Source organism: Aricia agestis, chromosome 15 (assembly GCF_905147365.1).
Source record: "Aricia agestis chromosome 15, ilAriAges1.1, whole genome shotgun sequence".
NCBI classification, from domain to species: Eukaryota; Metazoa; Arthropoda; class Insecta; order Lepidoptera; family Lycaenidae; genus Aricia; species Aricia agestis.
In genome coordinates, this window is record NC_056420.1 from 4,718,135 (window position 1) to 4,737,122 (window position 18,988).

Genomic DNA, 18,988 nt, shown 5'->3' on the forward strand with positions numbered 1-18,988 from the left:
GTCTAAACCTAAAAAAAAAAAAAAATTTTTTTTTGCGCTTAGTGAACGCTTTTGCTATTCCATGAAATTATTCTATAGAAAGCCATATAGGAGAGATCGCAAAAGCCAGTAGTCCTAAAAAGCGCTAGATTTTATTCTATTTATAGAGAAGGAAATGACTGCACTTCCATGTTGTTGGTGTTGACGCCATGCCTCAATATTGACACACGTTCTCGGAACCGCGTTCGCCTATAGATCACTTACATCGCGTAAGTTCCGAAATTTTACCCAGTATACTGTTCAGTGTTCGTGACGTCATTAAATCCGACGTAATACCCGTAATATTATGACATCATACATGGTCGTATTTATATTACACTGGCACTAGCGAATATTTTAGAACGAATCAACATCGTCGGTTCTAGACGTACGCGTCATAAGCACTGGCTTATATTATTGGGTTATATTGGGTTATATTTCGGAACTCATACCCATCGATTACCGAAATTGGGACACGATAATGATATTTCCGCGTGTTGTGGGGAAAACAAATTAACTAATTGAGTGTTTCGTACAAAAACACATTACACACCCTACGCAGATCTGTGAGTTGTGATGTTAGACGTACCTACGCTTGTTTACTTTTACCCGCTACAATTATTTTTAAGTCCCCTTTTACCTTTAATATAACTAGACGCCCGCAACCGCGTTGCATAGTTTATTGCTCAAAAACTGTACATTTATCGACAGCAAAAACTACCCTGTTAATTGTTATATCCTTTATGGTTTTCTCAAAGTAGATATCTCCATACCAAATATCGTCTAAGCCGGTACAGCTGCATGAGCATAAACAGGTAACCGACAGACAGACAGACAAGCACACTTTAGCATATTTATAATATTTGTAAGTATTATATAGTAAGTAGTACGTAGTATATATAGTCGAGACAGGGGTACATACTACATAACATTTAGAATTAAGTCTAAGTAATAAAATTATATGACCAAAGGGTATTACCCAACTAACAATACTTATGCTTTTGCGGCGAATCTTCAGGTGTAGTCGCCAAATGACCAAAAAAATGAAACTTTCATTTTCATGTAGATACTGTAAATTGTAAGTATAGTGACTTATATAAGTGTTCAATTGAAATAGGCGAAGGTCGCTGTGAGTGTTTGAAAACGCACGTGGACGGTGGAACTGTACACGTGTTGCTCCTATTGACTCAAGTGTCAGTCGCAGCAAAGGATGTTTTATGAGGCGTTTCGGACGACTTAGCTACGAATACGTCAAAAACCTTTTGTATGTTTCAGGAAGCATGAAATATCGAACTGTGTCTAAGAAAAATAAAATAAGTCTGTGCATTTCGTTCATAAAAGAAACCAATTATTATTTTTTTGGATCGAATAAGCTCTATAACTATATGTATACTGAACCGATTTTGATAAAACTTATAGATAAGTATATTATACCGTAGATTGTAGAGCATGAGGAATAAATACTTCGTAGAGCGTAGAGCATTCGAATAAATACTAGGACAACGTACCATTTCAGTAACGATTTTACTTAGGTAGCGCGTACATAGTTTCAGGCAAGAATTTAGGGTTGCCACCTATTTTTGCAAATAAATTACCTACATCGGCTACTTTAGTTGAGAAAAAACCGTACACAGTATAAAAATAAAGTACAATTTATAAAATTATCTGTATAAATAATTAAATTAAGAAATTTAAAAAAACCCCCGCCAAACAACTTTAAAAAGTAATGAAATAATATTTACTGCCTTTAAGTTCAAATAATTCCTAACTTGTGTAAAGTAATATTTTAGTCCATAATTGTTGTCACGGTGTGCCGGGGGACCGCCAAGTAAACTACAACCTACAACCGCCAAGTCGCTGATTATCTCCATTCAGTTGGCTGTGAACTGATCCTTAACATTATCCCCGACACACCTTGACAACAATTATGGACTAAAATATTACTTTACACAAGTTAGGAATTATTTGAACTTAAAGGCAGTAAATATTATTTCATTACTTTTTAAAGTTTGGGGGGGGGTTTTTTAAATTTCTTAATTTAATTTTATTTCATACTTTTTAAACTTGTGTTGGTGCATAATAATTCCTATCAACATAATCATATTCTCATGATTACCATCTATCAATGTCCTTTTCGATGAGGCCGTTAATATGAGTCCAAACATGAAACCCGCATACGAAGCTCGGTTCCTATAGAATCCAGGGGATGCTGCAGCAGCAGCATGTACAAATATTTACTATCTATCTACTTCTTACTGGTTGTCGCAATTAAAATGAGCCCAAACACGAAACCTCTGCTCTAAGTTGGCGAGGAGTTGGATATCCTATTGATTACCAGGTGATGCTGCAGCACCAGGTCAACTTTCCATTAATATGTGCATACGTATATACGTATATATTTACAAATTTCACGAACTAGAATGAAATAAAAAACCAATCAAACGACTACAAGTTGTTAACGCCCTTTCATGAACCAGATAAACCCTGATTGTCCAACACTGAGCAGGCTGATGATGATGAATTATAGCTAAGAACACTCTCGATCATGTCGGCTTTCAAACAAAAAAAACTAGATCAAAATCGGTCCATCCGTTTGGATGCTGCAATGCCACGGACAGATACACACACAGACAAACAGACAGACAGACAGACAGACACGTCAATCTTATAACGGCTGAACCGCTTTGGCTTATTTTGGTCTTGAAACATTCGTGGAAGCCAGTGGGCTTCCAAGCAGGGCAGTGGCAAAGGAGGATTTATATTGGGAGATCTAGTTTGAAATAAAGTATTTTTGCGTACTTTATTATTTTCGTAAAGTGCAAAGTACAATTACCTGAAATAACGTACAATAGTTTATAATAAAGTACGGGTGGGCAACCCTAGGCAAGATCTGCCTACAAGAAGCTACAGTTTTGATTTACTATCGTCCTAACCCAATAAATAATAATAAAATTGTCTGTGCACTTCAAAACGGCAATGATCGGTCACCGTCTAAAAATATACTTACCTACCGATATATTTATCATTCAAAACCTTTTAAATGTGAGCAGTGAGGCTAATATATTTGACCCAATACTTTTTATTCAGTTTGGTTTGGCCACAGCTAGTCCCCAGTCAATTAAGCTTGTTTACTATATTCGGTTTCGTACGTTCGTGACATTGCCCAGTAAAACCAATAGCAAATTGAGTGTCCATGTCAGTTAATTATTCTGTAAACACTAAATATAGCTGAAGAGATGGTGCCATTCACTATTTTAGCCTGGGAGGTATTATGCTACAAAAATGAGAAGTGTAAATAGAAATTTGGAAGCTCTGAAGAAACTATCTGTGCGAACTTCTTGCAACTTTGGGTCACTTTTTACTCTTTAGGTAGTTAGTCTATGCGACATTATTCCAACCAGGTTCCAACATCTATACAAAAATATAATAATGTGAAAGTGTGTCTACTGTATGTGTGTCTGTTACCTCTACACGCCCAAACCACTGAACCGATCTTGATGAAATTCTCGCATTTCTGTTCATAACTCACCGGAACGTCACCGCGACGTAGCCAGCGAAGTTACCATGGACACGTTCAACCTGCAACGTCTGGCGTCTCTGCGTCGCCGCAAAGCGCTGTTTTTCTTATAGGGCGACGTAGAGGCGACATGGTAACGTCACTGGCTACGTCGCGATGGCGTCCCGGTGAGTTATAGCTCTAACAGTAATTTACACATGCCAAAGTATGAGTCTATGCGTTTGAATAATGGATTCCCTTGCCAATGACACTCAGGTATTTCCTAATTATTCATATTACGATTATTATTCATTTGTTCACTATTTCCCAAAACATTATTCATCTACAATTATTCATTCCATCACAATTTCTCTTCAATCTTGGGTCTTGACTCATCCCGTAAAATCTTGGGATTGCCGGAACTCGGAAGTGATATATGATGAAAGATGAAAATATGTTTTGTGTTTTGTCGATTCACGAAACTAGAAGTCCTTAGAAGCTTCAATAGGTCCCAAGCCTTTACGATAAATCTTCTTATTACTTAAAAACACACTATCCTACTAATCCTACTATCCTACTAATATTATAAAGGTGAAAGTTTGTTTGGATGTAGGGATGTATGGATGTTTGTTACTCTTTCACGCAAAAACTACTGAACAGATTTGAATGAAACTTTACAATAGCATAACTTATACATCAGAATAATACATAGGCTACAATTTTAACCGACTTTCAAAATGGGGGAGGTGTTATATTTTTTTTTTAATGTTCAACGATTACTCCGCAGTTTGTTAACCGATTTTAAAATTTTTTCTTTTGGTATTATATTCACAAAAGTGGTGATCTGATGAAGGATCCATAAGTAATCGAGGGAACTCCTCAAAATTTACAGGGAAACATGTGGTGACTTCGGTTTCGTGAGAAGTATTCTATGCATAACTAAGCATAACCAACAAGAAAGATTTTGCACCGAGGTATAGGTACCTGGTATGAAGCCGCGCGGGACATCTAGTTATTATTATAATAAAAACACACACTACTAAGTATTAGGTGTCTGATGCAGTACCTTCAGATCTCCGGAGATATTAGCACCAGCCTGGATGCCGGTGACAGACGGGAAGAAGATGGCGAACACGCTGAAGAAGTTGTGGTCCACCTTCTCGCTGTACCGGAAATCCGGCTTGAAGTTGGAGGTCAGGGTCGCCGCTGCCAACATAACGAGTTATAAAATCTGATAAACCAACATTACAAATTCTGAATCGGTTATTTGAAATTGGATTTAGTATCTTCTATGATTTTTTGAGGAATATAATTATTGATATATTAATTGGATAAACACATAAATGCGTATCAACTATCAACACATTGATACGCATTTATGTTTTTTCGATTTTTTATTGCACCTTTTCAAAATATTAAAAAAATGATTATAAACAATAAAATATTGTTATTAAGAAAAAAAAATGTTTCTAAAAATCATAATATTTTCAAGAGAATAAAGGTAAGAAAAAAAAATTTTAAAAGCATCGAAATAGTCCATTGGTTTATAAATTTTTTATTAGCAAATGGCGGAAAAAAATTTTTTTTTTACTTAATAGATGTCCTTCATTAATATGAAAACAATTACGTGCTAATAAATGAAATAAAATTTTTTTTGACAATATTACTTGGATTTCTAGTTTTTTGTTCAAGTTAAAAAATTATTATAAACAAAGTATTAAATTTTTTTAAACTTTTATGGCGTGATCTTGTTAAGTATGTTTCTATCAAGGGCTTCACGAAGTGAAACATTTTTACCAAAATTATTTAAGATTTTGTTTAAAGTACAGTGAGGACAGAAGTTCGAAAAAATTTCGTTAGTTAACATTTGTCTAATTTGTTTAAAAATTAACTTGAAGTTAAATTTCCAACGAGAGCAAATTCTTTGAAGTGTTCGGAATACACCATAAGTTTTTGAAATTTTTAAATTAATATTCAATACCTTTAAAAAAATAATCAGTGTGACGTGCTCGGTTTTAAAGCCGCGCGCGCTACCTAAAAATGCCGCGCGGAGGCTTATTTTCAGCGTTAAATTAGAATTATAAATAATAGAGATAGAATTCCGGGAGTTGGGAGTTTTCTTATGGAAATTTCCTCCTCTTTAAGAATCTTTTTTTTTAACTTCTTAAATGTTAATAGTTTCGGAGTTTTTAACAAAAAACGTAATACCTTTTTTTTGGCAACTTAATTTGCTTATAACTTTTACAATTTTTTGTGTGCTAATACACGCTTCCGATACATTTTTCTAGACGTCTTCCCGAATCTAATGAGCTATCGCACGTATTTTTATGACCCTTATCTCTATATTTCGCCATTATCAACTTATCGCTTAGACTATAACTTATTTAATGCTAATGACTAATGGACTATTACAAGTTATTTCTCTAAAATAACGATGTTGGCGCCGCGTAGGGTTTGATAATATAATTCTATGGGTTTGATTAGTTCGTAGCGTAGCCAATACAAAGGGCGTTACACTCGTGACCGCCAAAGGCCTAACCTTTTGTTATGGTTGATATGTGGAGATTTGCATCGCATTTTAACTTTTAAGGTCGGACTCTTCTTCTTCCCCCTAGAAAATGGAATTTTGTCCAACCGCCTCCTAACGCAAGTGTTCCCTAGCGGTCTTTTGGGGTCATGTATCTCAATAAACACGTTTTGAAAGAACTTAGTCGTTACGCACTAAGGACACAGCTAACACACAAAAATTAGTGAAATCTTGAAGGAAATATCGATGTACCCTCAAAGAGGCGGTTGGTGTAGGGTTGCCTTAACCGTCCTGTTTTCCCAGGACATGTCCTAGTTTTCTTAGTGTCCTGGGGGGATAATTTTAAGCAGTGATTTGCGAGTCTTGTGTCCACTATTGAGTGCTGTTTTTGGACAAAATTGTCCTCGTTTTTGTAAAGTAACTATAAACCTGTTTTTCTTTCATTGTCCTTACCTTTTTTGTTATGTTGGCAACTCTAGTCTGGTGAAAGTGTTTTACGTGAACGTGATTGTTGTACTTACAGGAGAGGCCGACGAAGCCCTGCGCGATCTCGGTCGCGTCGCGCGGGCCCATGAACGTGCCCACCACGAAGTCCACCATCGCGCCCACGATTATTGCGATCAGGAAGTTCTGGAAGAAGACACATTGATGAGAACATGGTCACAGGTGGAGTCCTTAGCCCCTTTTTAGGGTTCCGTAGTCAACAAGGAACCCTTATAGTTTCGGTCTGTCCGTCTGTCTGTCTGTCTGTCTGTCTGTCTGTCTGTCTGTCTGTCTGTCTGTCTGTCTGTCCGCGGTTTTGCTCAGAGGACTTACAAAGCTGCAATTTGGCATGAACACACATATTCATGATGCCGACAAATTGCAGGTAAGTACTTACATAAAATCTTAAAAAATATTTTTATGGCATCCCTATTTTTAAGAGCCTATGCTGTCCCACTGCTGGGCAAAAGCCTCCCACAAGGTTTTCCAGGTTGTTGGCTATTACTTATGTAAATTTTTATCACGCAAAACTACATAATGTCATTGTACTTACTTACTAAAAATATTTTTAAGTACAAAGATAGTTTGAAGCTTAAGGGCATAAAAATATACTTATTTTTAATTTCTTAAAAACTTTTAGGATCCAGCTGAATTCTTTTTTAAAATCTAATTAAAATTTTCTTATCTACAGAAATATCAAGACGTAAATATGCTAATTACAGTTTTGTCATGTACCTACCCGCTTTCTTTAAAAATGTATGATGATGAGGTTGCTTCTTACGTAATAAATGGAGGTAGTAGGTAATATAATGTCAAAACAACAATTATATCAGGAAACCTGATCTTCCTCTCATGTCACACCTCGGACGCATGTCACCATTGAAGCGTAAAAGGTGAGTAAAAAGGACAATGAAAAAGTCACACGAGCCACGAGGTCTTGCACTCTAAGGATAACGGTTGGCCTCATAAAGGAAATAACTACTACATTTTCCTTCTTAACCAGTAACTTAATCCAAATCAGATAAAGAATTCTAGAGGAAAATTTCTTGAAAATAAATACTGGATACTGTATAATATTGTGACTATATGTTACTCGGGCCTTCATTATCAATCTCATGAGTCATGACTCATGACACGTCATTTATGAAAATAATATCAAGTTTAGGCGCTATGAGAACAAAATAATATTCATAAAAAAACAGCCAAAATCGTTATCCGTACTTTTAGCTCCGCCCTAAACAATATTAAATCATCTTGAATGAGCACACAAACACATTTTTAATCGTTCTAACGAACGTATTATTGACAGTAATATTGTTTGTCTGTTTGTTGTCACAGGGCTGTTTGTGCGAGGTCAGTGCTCGAGCCGGGCCCTGCTGCCCTGGATATAGGTCAACCGGCTTTCAGCAACATCGGACCGATAATTGACAATTTCCCATATTCGATGTTACTTCGACATTCTAATTACACTGGGAAAAGTTAAAAACATGGTTACGAATCCGGAGTTATCCTGGAAGTGTTGACAATATTTTGAACTTGTGTGACTATAGTTTTACCATATGTACTTTTAATAAGGCGTAGGTGGGAAATGTAGAAACTAGTCAATATTTAATAATAAAACATATTGCTAGATATGCCCACAAAACCAAACCAAAGTTAGTTTTTGTAAAAATGACACACTGACTTTGCTAGTAAATTGAAATGCCAGGGCCCCACTTTCTGATAGCCAGAAATTAATTAGGTAGGTATAATATATAATAACTTTTTCGCAGTTATAAAAAGGAAAGATTAACCAAGACTAACCCAAGCGGCCTTAGGACTTTCTTGAGCACATTTTATTTATTCTATTTGAGTAGCTTACAGCAAGCAATTACACAACATGCCATTAAAATAAATAGAAAGAAGCCATTCACAAATTACAAGCCTCTACAGTTAGAATTTGGGGAAACTTTACCTGCGCCTTACTCTCCCAGTCCATGCCGACCGCGCATATGATGCACATCACCACCAACGCCACGGAGCCGACAATCCTCACATCATTGACTCCCCCGTCCACGATCTGCACACCCTGCGACTTCAGCAGGTCGTTGAGGGAGTCGCAGAAGCCAATGGTGTTCATACTGGCCGCTACGGCATTGGCGAACGCGAATATTATGCCGACGCTCGCACCGAACTCCGGACCCAGGGATCGTGAGATTATGTAGTAAATGCCACCTGATGGAAAATGTTTGTGATAAATGAACTAGACATTTGCAGAGCATAGAAGCATAGTACCTCATTCGAAAGGTAAGTCGTGTTTTAGACGTAGAGTTGCCAAGAGTTTTTCATAATTGGTTGCCAATAGTTGATATGGGTATTAGGCTCAGGTAGGTATAAGGTGTATTCAAAATGTGACAAAACCTTCCATCTCAAAAAAGGATTAATAATTTAATACTTGTCAAAGAAGATCAATTGTGTCTGTCTATAAAACCGGAAAGGTATCTAATAACATGCATTTTCTATATAGAAGTAAGTACTTGCACATAATTTTACGCCGTATAACTTTAATCAATAGTGAAATAACATTTAGAAAATTTAGGGCACATTTCACCACTTATTGATAAGTGCCGAATAGGCTATCCACAACTTATTTTACAGATAGAGTATGGAGTATCTGTCAGACAAGTTGTGGATAGACTATCCGGCACTTATCAGGAAGTGGTGAAACAGGCCCTTAATCCCTGAAAAATTCTTACCTCCTTTAACCTCCCCATTCGTACACAGCGCGCTCATAGACAAGGTAGTGATCACACACACGATGGCGGATATCGCGATGATGACCAGGGAGAGCCCCACACCGGCCTGGGAGACCACCCACGAGATGCGGAGAAACAGCATCACACCCCAGATGTTGAGCAGGCACGGGATCAGCACGCCCTAACACTTAGGCACTTAATATTGCAGGCCAATACAGATCATTGTAAAAGCCGCATTGAGAGTCATTTAATGGTTAATTAACTTTAATTAAAGTTAACAGAAAATGAATTAAAGTTAAATCATCTTTGGCGGCAGGTCGATTTCTTTTAATATAAAGCTAAGCGGTAAGCCGTCCATTTTGATTGGATACTTTACAGATGCAAAATATTATTATAATATTATGAAGTTTTCAACTTCCTATATCAAAAGTGCGGCATTTAAATTTTGGGATTGCGTACACGCCATTTGGGTTTATGGACAGCTCTTAATAAGCTGCAATTAAGTTTAAGCTATCAAAACAATAGTTTAGTAGAGCTTACTTGAATCCATCCTAGCTTGATTCCGTGCGCTGGCGTCGGTGATTTTGTATCTCTTTGGTTATTTTTCACGTCCTGTAACAAAATATGAACTTATAAAGAATATCAATATTTGAACCGTATTTTTAACGGAACCATCAGTATAATAATTATCAAAATTAAGCCGTTTAACATAAACTAATTCAAATATTTGTCATTTTCACTTGATAACTCATTCTAAACTTAACGCTTTTAGGTTGGGTTAAAGAGGCGTGGTTAAAGTTTAAGTTATGGTTATAGTTAAGGCAAATTTAACTTTAACTTTGACCGGAGAAATTGACAGATGACAGCTGGTCCAACAAGGTTATAAATGAACGTGGGCGGGGGCGCTGCTGGTAAAGGAGCTCTATGGTTATGGTTAAATATGGCGTCTTGATGGCGTCCATTTTTAACTTTAACCAAAGATTTAACATTTTGTATTGTAGTTAAAGTTAAAGTTAATAATAATAATAATAATAATAATAATATTATTAACCTTAGACTTTAAACCACTGTACCTAAAATGTTTAGTCAAGTTTTAGAATGCGATGCTAATGATGAAATTGTTCGAGATTTTAAAATTTGAACACCCATGTGGGTTGGCCAACGTACGTACATGGGGGGGTGGCTCGCACACCCCACTCCCACGTCTGACGACTGACGTACAACCACTACACATTATTGGTTTCCGAGACCAAGACAGGAATAGCTTAATGATATCAATTTGTAGAAGCTCGTAATTTCTCATTGCTAATGACTGTTAAGTAGGTTTTCTATGTGTAATATACATCCCATATAATAAAATATAGTTGGAATATAATTTATGCTTATTTGTACGACTGAGAAAATCTATGTGGGCTGCTAAACATCGAGGCATCGAAGGTTTTTCACCTTATCTTAAGCCTAGACTTTTAATTTGTTAACTAAAACTAAAAGTCAAAGATTTCTAGTTCTGTTATTCAGTCAGATATTAGACAAGAGTCAAGACCTTAACAAGATTCCCATTAAACATAATTCGAAGGAAAAAGACCACTCGTAACAATACATCACACGTAGATAACACTAGAACAGTCTTTGATAACATCAGTATTATCCTACGTAACTATTTCCTTTCATAATTAAATTACTGTTGCTACACTGTGTCTCATCAATAGACTACTGTATACAATGAAGACTGTAACGCCTTGAGCAGTCTGTCAGAATCTGTGGTCGATTGGCATTGTTTCTGTTTACGTTGTATTTACGTTCAATACGGTATTCAATACGTTACTATAGATGCCACTGACAGTTGTTTGTTATGTAGGGGCTATGATTAAGGCCATCCCCTGAGCAAACGACCTTGACCGTACATTTGCTGCGTTGCCGAGATCGCCACAAAAACCTATTTTTTTACTTATCTAAGTTCAAAATTGACCTAAAAATAATTCAAACGGCAAATATTATGTACTTAATAATGAAATTGTCTATTTATTGTCGTGTGTTTCAAATAACCGTAATTTGTAAATAATAGGAAGGCGCTGATTGCTGAATGTATGCTTGAATTTAAATAAATTGGTATTACTTTGGAAGCTAATATCATGAGTATAATAAACAAAAATAGGAAATTAATGACGGAGAAACGAATTGTTCATATTATGCTGAAGATAATTGCTATACCTATTTTTATTATAATTTTGTAGCTTTCAAATTATGAGTTAATAAGGCTCTATAAACGGTAAATTACGGCATCTCCGTAGAGGTAGCGTCTCAAGGCTAGCCACATACACACGTTTTTCGTATTCGATTTCCTAAACCGGAATTTCGATTTAGAATTCTGTGAGACTAGCGCACACGTTCGTTTTTCTTCACGCGCGAACGCGCTTGCACTCGAAACGTACCTAGTGTGCGGAACCAATTCCGCTCTTTTCCGAACGGAACCAATTCCGTTCGGAAAAGAGCGAACGTGTGCGTCAGTTCATGTAATATATTTTCTACTATTCTGAAATCTGAAAACGAAAATACGGAAACGAATTCAGAAATCGAAGACGAAAAACGTGTGTATGCATGCGCTCAGCGTTGATGGTATCCACAATAATTAACGTCTAAGTCGATGTCTGCAGTCACGCACGGTGCAGTGGTTTAAAACCAAGACGGGAAAAGTGAAAACTAGGCGTAAAAACACAAAAAGCTCCACAATCGTGACAATCGGACGCCCGCAACTCTGTTGCGGCATAATTTGATAACGCGCGGGAACCGTATATTTTTCCGAGATAAAATGCATCCTATGTCCTTACCCGGTACTCAAAGTATCTCCATGCCAAATTTCAGCACAATCGGTTCAGCGGTTTGGGCGTGAAGAGGTACCTAAGGGCGTCCACAAATTACGTGAGGATTTAAGGTCGAGTCAAATCATATTTTTTCTCATTGTTACAAAAAATTATACTATTTTGATCCATTTCCTCCAGATTATACGTATGCAGATTGTACGTATGCTTAAGAATTAAGATTTAATCGTTTAAGCGTATAATATACGATTAAGATCATTCGCTAATTCGTTCGAAAGAAAATAATTTCATTCATACTTTGACGTTAAACATCTACTGACTCTCAAACAATCTAACGCGTTTACGTAAAAAACCCATATTTTGAAAAATCTCACGTGAGATTGGGGGGTGCGGTAGGGGTTGAATAAAATCTCACGAAATGGTTAGATTTGGTGAGATGGGGGAGGGAGGGTCAGAAAATAAAAATAAAAACACCTCACGAAATTTGTGGACGCCCCCTAACAGATAGACAGTCAGACAGACACACTGTCGCATTCTAATACTAGTATGCTGTATGATGTTTTCGCAGTGTAACAGCTATAGTATAATAACATTCACGGGGTAAACTAGAGTTAATGCGTATTATTAAAATATAATACGCTTGTTATGTAATCAACCTTATCATGTCAATTGTCAATCCAACTACAAGAGCTACATCATACATGTCAACCGACAAATTACTACTTGCTGCTTAAACTTGCGTTTAAGTAGTTGCATAATTTATTGATCGATTACAATATAAAAGTGTATTAGTAATTAATCTTTAAGTGTCTGGAATAAAGTTTCCGAGCGCTAAAAATGAACTTTAGGCCACTTCATGTCCTTTCTAGAAGTCATGTAGAGTTTAGAGGTTTCAAAGGGGTTAGGGAATAGGGTTTGGGTCAGGTGAAAAGCTAGCAATAAGCAACCTAAGTAGGAGCATAAGGTAAGGCCAAAGCCTAGAAAGAAACATTTCCTAAGAAGAAGAGAGAAGAAGAGAAGGGACTTATCAAGAAGCCGTTGTACATACTTTGACTACCATAGAAATATATACCTATGTCATTATTGTTTATATAAAATCTGTTAATTATATATTCCTATATAATACTTATAACAGCGCAATTCATACTGTCTGCAGTAGCGGCGTCAGGGGGGGCAACGCTGGGCGACCGCCCAGGGCGCCGGATTAAAAGGGGGCGCTGAAGGCAAACAAAGTGGCGCCATTTTTTTCAGCATTATCAGAACCCTGGGCGCCGAAGAGTTCTCGCCCAGGGCGCTGGTAGTGCTAAAATCGGACCTGACTGCCTGCTCCCCTGGGCACCAATCCTTACAATCACTAGGGATGCATAAAACACCTGACACAAAAAGGTGTTCCGGACTTCAGTCAAGGTCGACAAATATCGACCCATGGCAATGCGAAAACATGTTAATTCCATAGCTACCTCCCAGGGGCTTATACCATCTGCACCTTTATTTAATTACTTATATTAATGCCAGCAACTCCTAAGCGCCAAAATTGAATATCGCGCGAGTACCGTACATTTTCCGGGATAAACAATATCTTTCCCGCGACTCAAAGTGTCTTCATACCAAATTTCATCAAAATCGGTTCAGTAGTTGAAGCTTGAAAAGGTAACAGATAGACAGTCTTTCGCATTTACAATATTAGTATGGATGTTGGAAATTAATTATTATGCTATTAAAAGCAAACGAGTTTTTAATGGTAGCACGTGATGAGACTCATGAGAGTGGACAAAATCGAGTTACCGTACTTTAATGTATGTCATATGAAAACGATTACCGCGTTTTAGGTGTTATTACGCAGATCTAGTTACATTGTAGAAAAACTATCCCATTATCATCTGTGATATAATTTTAGACTATGCACTGAATTCCGTTTTATAGAACTAAAAAGATAACAAAAGCCATCGACATTCTTTAAATAAAGATTTTTGACGCAATACCGAAAATGTTTAATTAATAATTTCATACAAACGGCCAAATTATGATTTTCCCACTGCCAAGCTGGAGTTGGGTTAGGTTTAAAATCTTTCTCATTACTAATTGAAAAGGTTCTTAATTTCAGAACACTATGAAATGAAATGAAAAATATTTATTTCTAAGTAGGTTAACAAAGTTAACACTTTTCCACCACCGGTTCGGGAACTCACCCGGCGAGAGGAACCGGCGTAAGAAACTCTTTCTTTAAGTAGTCTCTATGTCAGAGTAGTATTGTAGACTGTAGAGTAATTATCTGGATTTCCCTCTCCAGTGCAATTCAAGCAGCATCTCAAAGCAAGGGCGTTTCCTCATTACCAACATTATTAGTTCTACAACTATCTGGGCACTCCACCTAATCCTAATAACTGTGGGCACTCCAACGATAACTACTGCTGCCGGCCAGAACCGGTCGCAACCAGCTTGGTACGGTCATGAGTATAATGGTTGAGAAAATGACGCTCATCATTTCCGCCCTTTCAGCTCCACGATCGAAATCTTTTGTTTTATGTATCTCTAATTGCTATAATCTGTTGGCTTATCCAAATTACTGTACTGGGTAATGGGTTATGGGTATGTTGCATAGTAGATCAGAGGTTCTCAACGTTTGCGCCGTAGAGAACAGAGAGACTAGCACGGTGCAGTTTTGAAAACGTAGTTTAAAATAATTTGACGTGGGAGAGCCATGCTTCGGCACGAATGGGCCGGCTCGACCGGAGAAATACCACGGGCTCACAGAAAACCGGCGTGAAACAGCGCTTGCTGTTTCGCCGAGTGAGTGAGTTTACCGGAGGCCCAATCCCCTACCCTTTTCCCTTCCCTATCCTCTCCTATTTCCTTCTCTCCCCTCCCCTATTCCCTTCCCTACCCTCCCCTATTACCCATTTCCCTCTTAAAAGGCCGGCAACGCATCTGCAGCTCTTCTGATGCTGCGAGTGTCCATCGGCGACGGAAGTTGCTTTCCATCAGGTGACCCGTTAGCTCGTTTGCACCCTTAATTATTTCATTTAAAAAAATACGTATTAGCACAGAATACATATTAGTTGGTATTAGTAACATCATCGAGAGTTTTAGATATGTCAACGATATTTCACGTGGGACTTTTACGATGCAATTTTAAAACGCCAGGTTTTTGTTTTTTTATTTTAAATGAGGATTTTTTTTCTACAGCTAATAAAGCGTGTTTTGAAGAACTGGTCATACGGCTCTTTTACCCTAAGTTCCAAACTGGTTGGTGCGTGTGGTTTTTTAAACTGGCAACCAGCTTACCCAATAATTAAAATAATAAACTATATAGTTTAAGTCACTATATCCTCTACACGCCTAGGCGTGTTATCATTAGAGAAATATTATGTTTATTTATATGATAGCATTCACAGGAGATAATCCATTAATCCCCGACATGTGGTTTCCGAGAGAGCACCTAATTGATGTTTTTCCTGCATCTACAATCTACAGTTAATGTGTTACTTGTCTTTTTGCATCCTCTCAAGACTAAAGAGCCTAGGTTAAGTTTCACTCAGAGACAAAAACAGGATTGATTAGCCGATTAATTACTGATGTCTAATTTTATTTTCAAGTCAGTAAAGACTAAAGACCAGACATGGGCGTACCGAGGGGGGGGATCTGGATCATGTTGACGTTCCTACTAAGTATATTATCTAGTACTTTTATCTATAAAAATTAAAAATTAAGAACGAATTTTTGCCATTTGTTTGCAATACAATATTTTTACAACTAAAAATTATAAATTTTTTATTCTTTATATATAGCTTATGCTACCTAGCTTATGCAAAATCTGATTTGCCCCCCCCCCCCCCCTGGCCCAGAACCTGGGTGATTTGCCCCCCCCTGGCACCAGAACCTGGGTAATTTGCCCCCCCCTGGCCCAGAACCTGGGTACGCCCATGAGACTAGACTAAGGGCCTGTTTCACTACCTCGCCAAATAGGCTATCCACCACTTATCTTTACATATGAAGTATGGAGAATCTGTTTAAAAGCTATGAATAGCCTTTTCGGTACTTTATCAGAAAGTGCTGAAACAGGCCCTTAGAAGATGTCCGAAGAAATACGAGTATAATATTCCCTATTAGATTTGTTTCTATATCTTGCAAGGATTGCAGTTTAGGCTTTTTATCAACTCCCGATTTACTATTTACATTATCTTAAAATTCTATCTTTGATTATAAAATACCAGTGAATTTATTTATGGATGCAATGGATTCTCAAAAACAGATATAGTGTGTGACAGCTGTGCGGTAAATAAAATTAACTGCATCGGCCCTAGTAGACAAGTGGCAAGCGATTATCGTAAACACTAAACGCTAACAAAATGTATGCGATTTGACATAAGTCATCGCTTCGCTAGCGAATACTAATGTCAAATCCCATACATTTTGTGGCGTTGGCGCGTTTACGATAATCGCTTGCCGCTTGTCTAGGCCCTCTGGAGTGCATTTTCTTTGAATTCGACAGTACAACAAACCAAAACTACAACATTCTTGCAAACTATACTATATTAAATAGTAGCACGGTAGCAACAATACAGCTAATGGTTATGTAAGCGACTTTGACGTACTTATCCAAAAATGGCAATTATTTGGCTTAACGACATTTTAAAGGTCGCTGATGATATCAATTACAAACACTTCGCATAACTACGAATAAAAACTACACCCGATGAGCTTGGAGACTGATACAAAAATGATGATACTCGGCAGCTATGAATGTGCATGAAACATAATTTATAACGAGAAGGAAGTTATAGTATTAAGAGTGTTTACAATCAATAAAATCATAAAAATATTATAAGTTACAACAAAATGATCAGAAAGTAGAAACTCCTGCCTGCCTAGCATACGCCAACGAGATATCTCACTCTACATGTTTTCTCGATGTTTGATGGTTTGTATCTTCATCTCAATTTTTTCTCGCGTAGATCTATCATCGAAATAATACATTTTTTAGAGTTTTGTCGAGATACCTAATGTCGAGTTTTTGACATTATGACACGAGTAGTTTTTAATTATCTCGAGAGTGAGATATGTCGTTGGCGTATACTAGGCAGGCTGACCAAAATAACAATAAATATGGTTTAAGGTGCATTGGGGCAATCTCGTAAAGTTTTTGGAAGAGTGAGTATATTGTGTCATTGTTTCAAGTTTAGAAGACGAATTTGTATATATTGTTACCTATAACTGTAACATTTTAGTTATAGTAAACATATTTCCATGTGAATTGTATATTTTTTAGTTCAAAAGTATTTACGGATTCTGATATAACTACCCCTTTAAAATATAACCCTATTTCTACTTTTCATGGGTAATTTCGAATACTCAAGGGGTAATTTCGAATATCAGCCGAAACACGACCTAATGTAAAAATACATTTAAGACACATATTTATTTTTATTCTATTTTACCCCATACAAAAACATTGTGCATACAAGCCATAGAAGACACCAAACTAAGTTTTGTACCGAAAAAATTTCGAAATTACCCCATCGGGGATGCAGATGTCCTCAACATTTGGAGCAAAGAAATAAATAGAATAAGAACAATAAAAAAGCCAACGAAAGTGGTAGCTAACAGAGATAGAACTATTAACCTATCAATATACAGAAAATCAGCTGGTTAGGGGTGCGTTTTAGGGTGCCGTAGTCAACTAAGTTTTGTTGATTAGTGAACTAAAACGGTACCCTAATAAGCTGTTTTTTTTGTATAATGATAGGTTATTATAGTTATATAATTCAAGAGTAACCTTGTCCTACAAATAGAACAATCCATATTTTAGGACCATCAAATCGGAATATTATATTATGTTGCGCACCCCTGCAAAAGACTATGAATAATTTTTTGGGGAAATTTCGTTAACATATTTACCCCACTGGGGTTATTTCGAATGTTTATTAAAAATCATAGCTAGAGCAACGTAACCTATTCTTAGGAAAGCAAAAAACGTCAAAGCTTCTTTAAAACAAACAAAATATTACGTAACTTACCTAATTTCTGTGTAAAACAATACGGGGTAATTTCGATAATTTCGATAATCCCAAAAAAATCATAAAATTGCACTTGGCGCGAAAAAATGAACTTAGCGCACATACACTGCCGGCTGACGGCTCGAGGGAAAGGAAGTGGGGGCGGTGATTAAATTGGCGTCTCGGTTAATGTAGCCAGAGCTCAAAATTACTTTCTGTTTGGTAATTATTTGCCATTTTCGGAATATCCCCATTTTTTTTTCTTCCGAAGTTACCCCAATGCACCTTAATTAAGATAGACAATATTTCAGGAACCTTTGGATACATTTGGCTCATTCTTTAGAGTTTAATCAAAGGATCTATCTTTTGTTGATATCTCAACTTACATAGTAACTATTTAGTCTGTGCCTCAATCATTACTATCGAATCTGTGATATAGACAATTTAACAACATCGAAATCAGTAAATAAACTCACCTCTTCAGCAATCAGATGGTCACCGTGTAGTTCTCCCAAGCTGGGTCTCTTGAGTGCTCGTTTTGAGTTCCTATAATTCTCCATCCTAGGCAGAGCTTCCCTGGTGAGCTGGGCCAGGGACCTTTTCCGTCTCCAGCCAGCATCATGCAGCCAAGTCTCCGCCTGAGGGTTCGCGTCTCCGTTCTCGATTGTCTCCGCGGAGGATCTGATGGGTCTGGTGATGATGCTCGCGCCCATATGGATGCCATTCTTCTTGGATTCTCCGTCCACTTTGGACACCGAAAACCTAGTGAACAAAGAATTGTTTGGTGAGTTTATTTTGGCAATACGAGTGTCTCGACTCCGGTGTATATTTTGCTTCTGTATAATATTATAATTTATAGTGATCAGTTCGCTTTTTTAGTACAGTATTTATGTTATAATGACCCGGTGAATTTC

At 37.1% G+C, this 18,988-nt stretch overlaps 1 protein-coding gene across 3 annotated transcripts in view; it reads right to left on the minus strand.

The window, feature by feature from the left end:
* Positions 1-18,988, minus strand: part of LOC121734095 (bumetanide-sensitive sodium-(potassium)-chloride cotransporter) — a 50,349-nt gene that overhangs the window by 15,948 nt on the left and 15,413 nt on the right. For all 3 annotated transcript variants that reach the window (XM_042124510.1, XM_042124511.1, XM_042124512.1), the window contains 6 exons: positions 18,551-18,836; positions 9,800-9,871; positions 9,260-9,440; positions 8,479-8,738; positions 6,563-6,671; positions 4,581-4,720 (listed from right to left, as the gene is read on the minus strand). In XM_042124510.1, the coding sequence (XP_041980444.1) occupies positions 4,581-4,720; positions 6,563-6,671; positions 8,479-8,738; positions 9,260-9,440; positions 9,800-9,871; positions 18,551-18,836 (1,048 nt within the window). The remainder of the gene's footprint in view (positions 1-4,580; positions 4,721-6,562; positions 6,672-8,478; positions 8,739-9,259; positions 9,441-9,799; positions 9,872-18,550; positions 18,837-18,988) is intronic.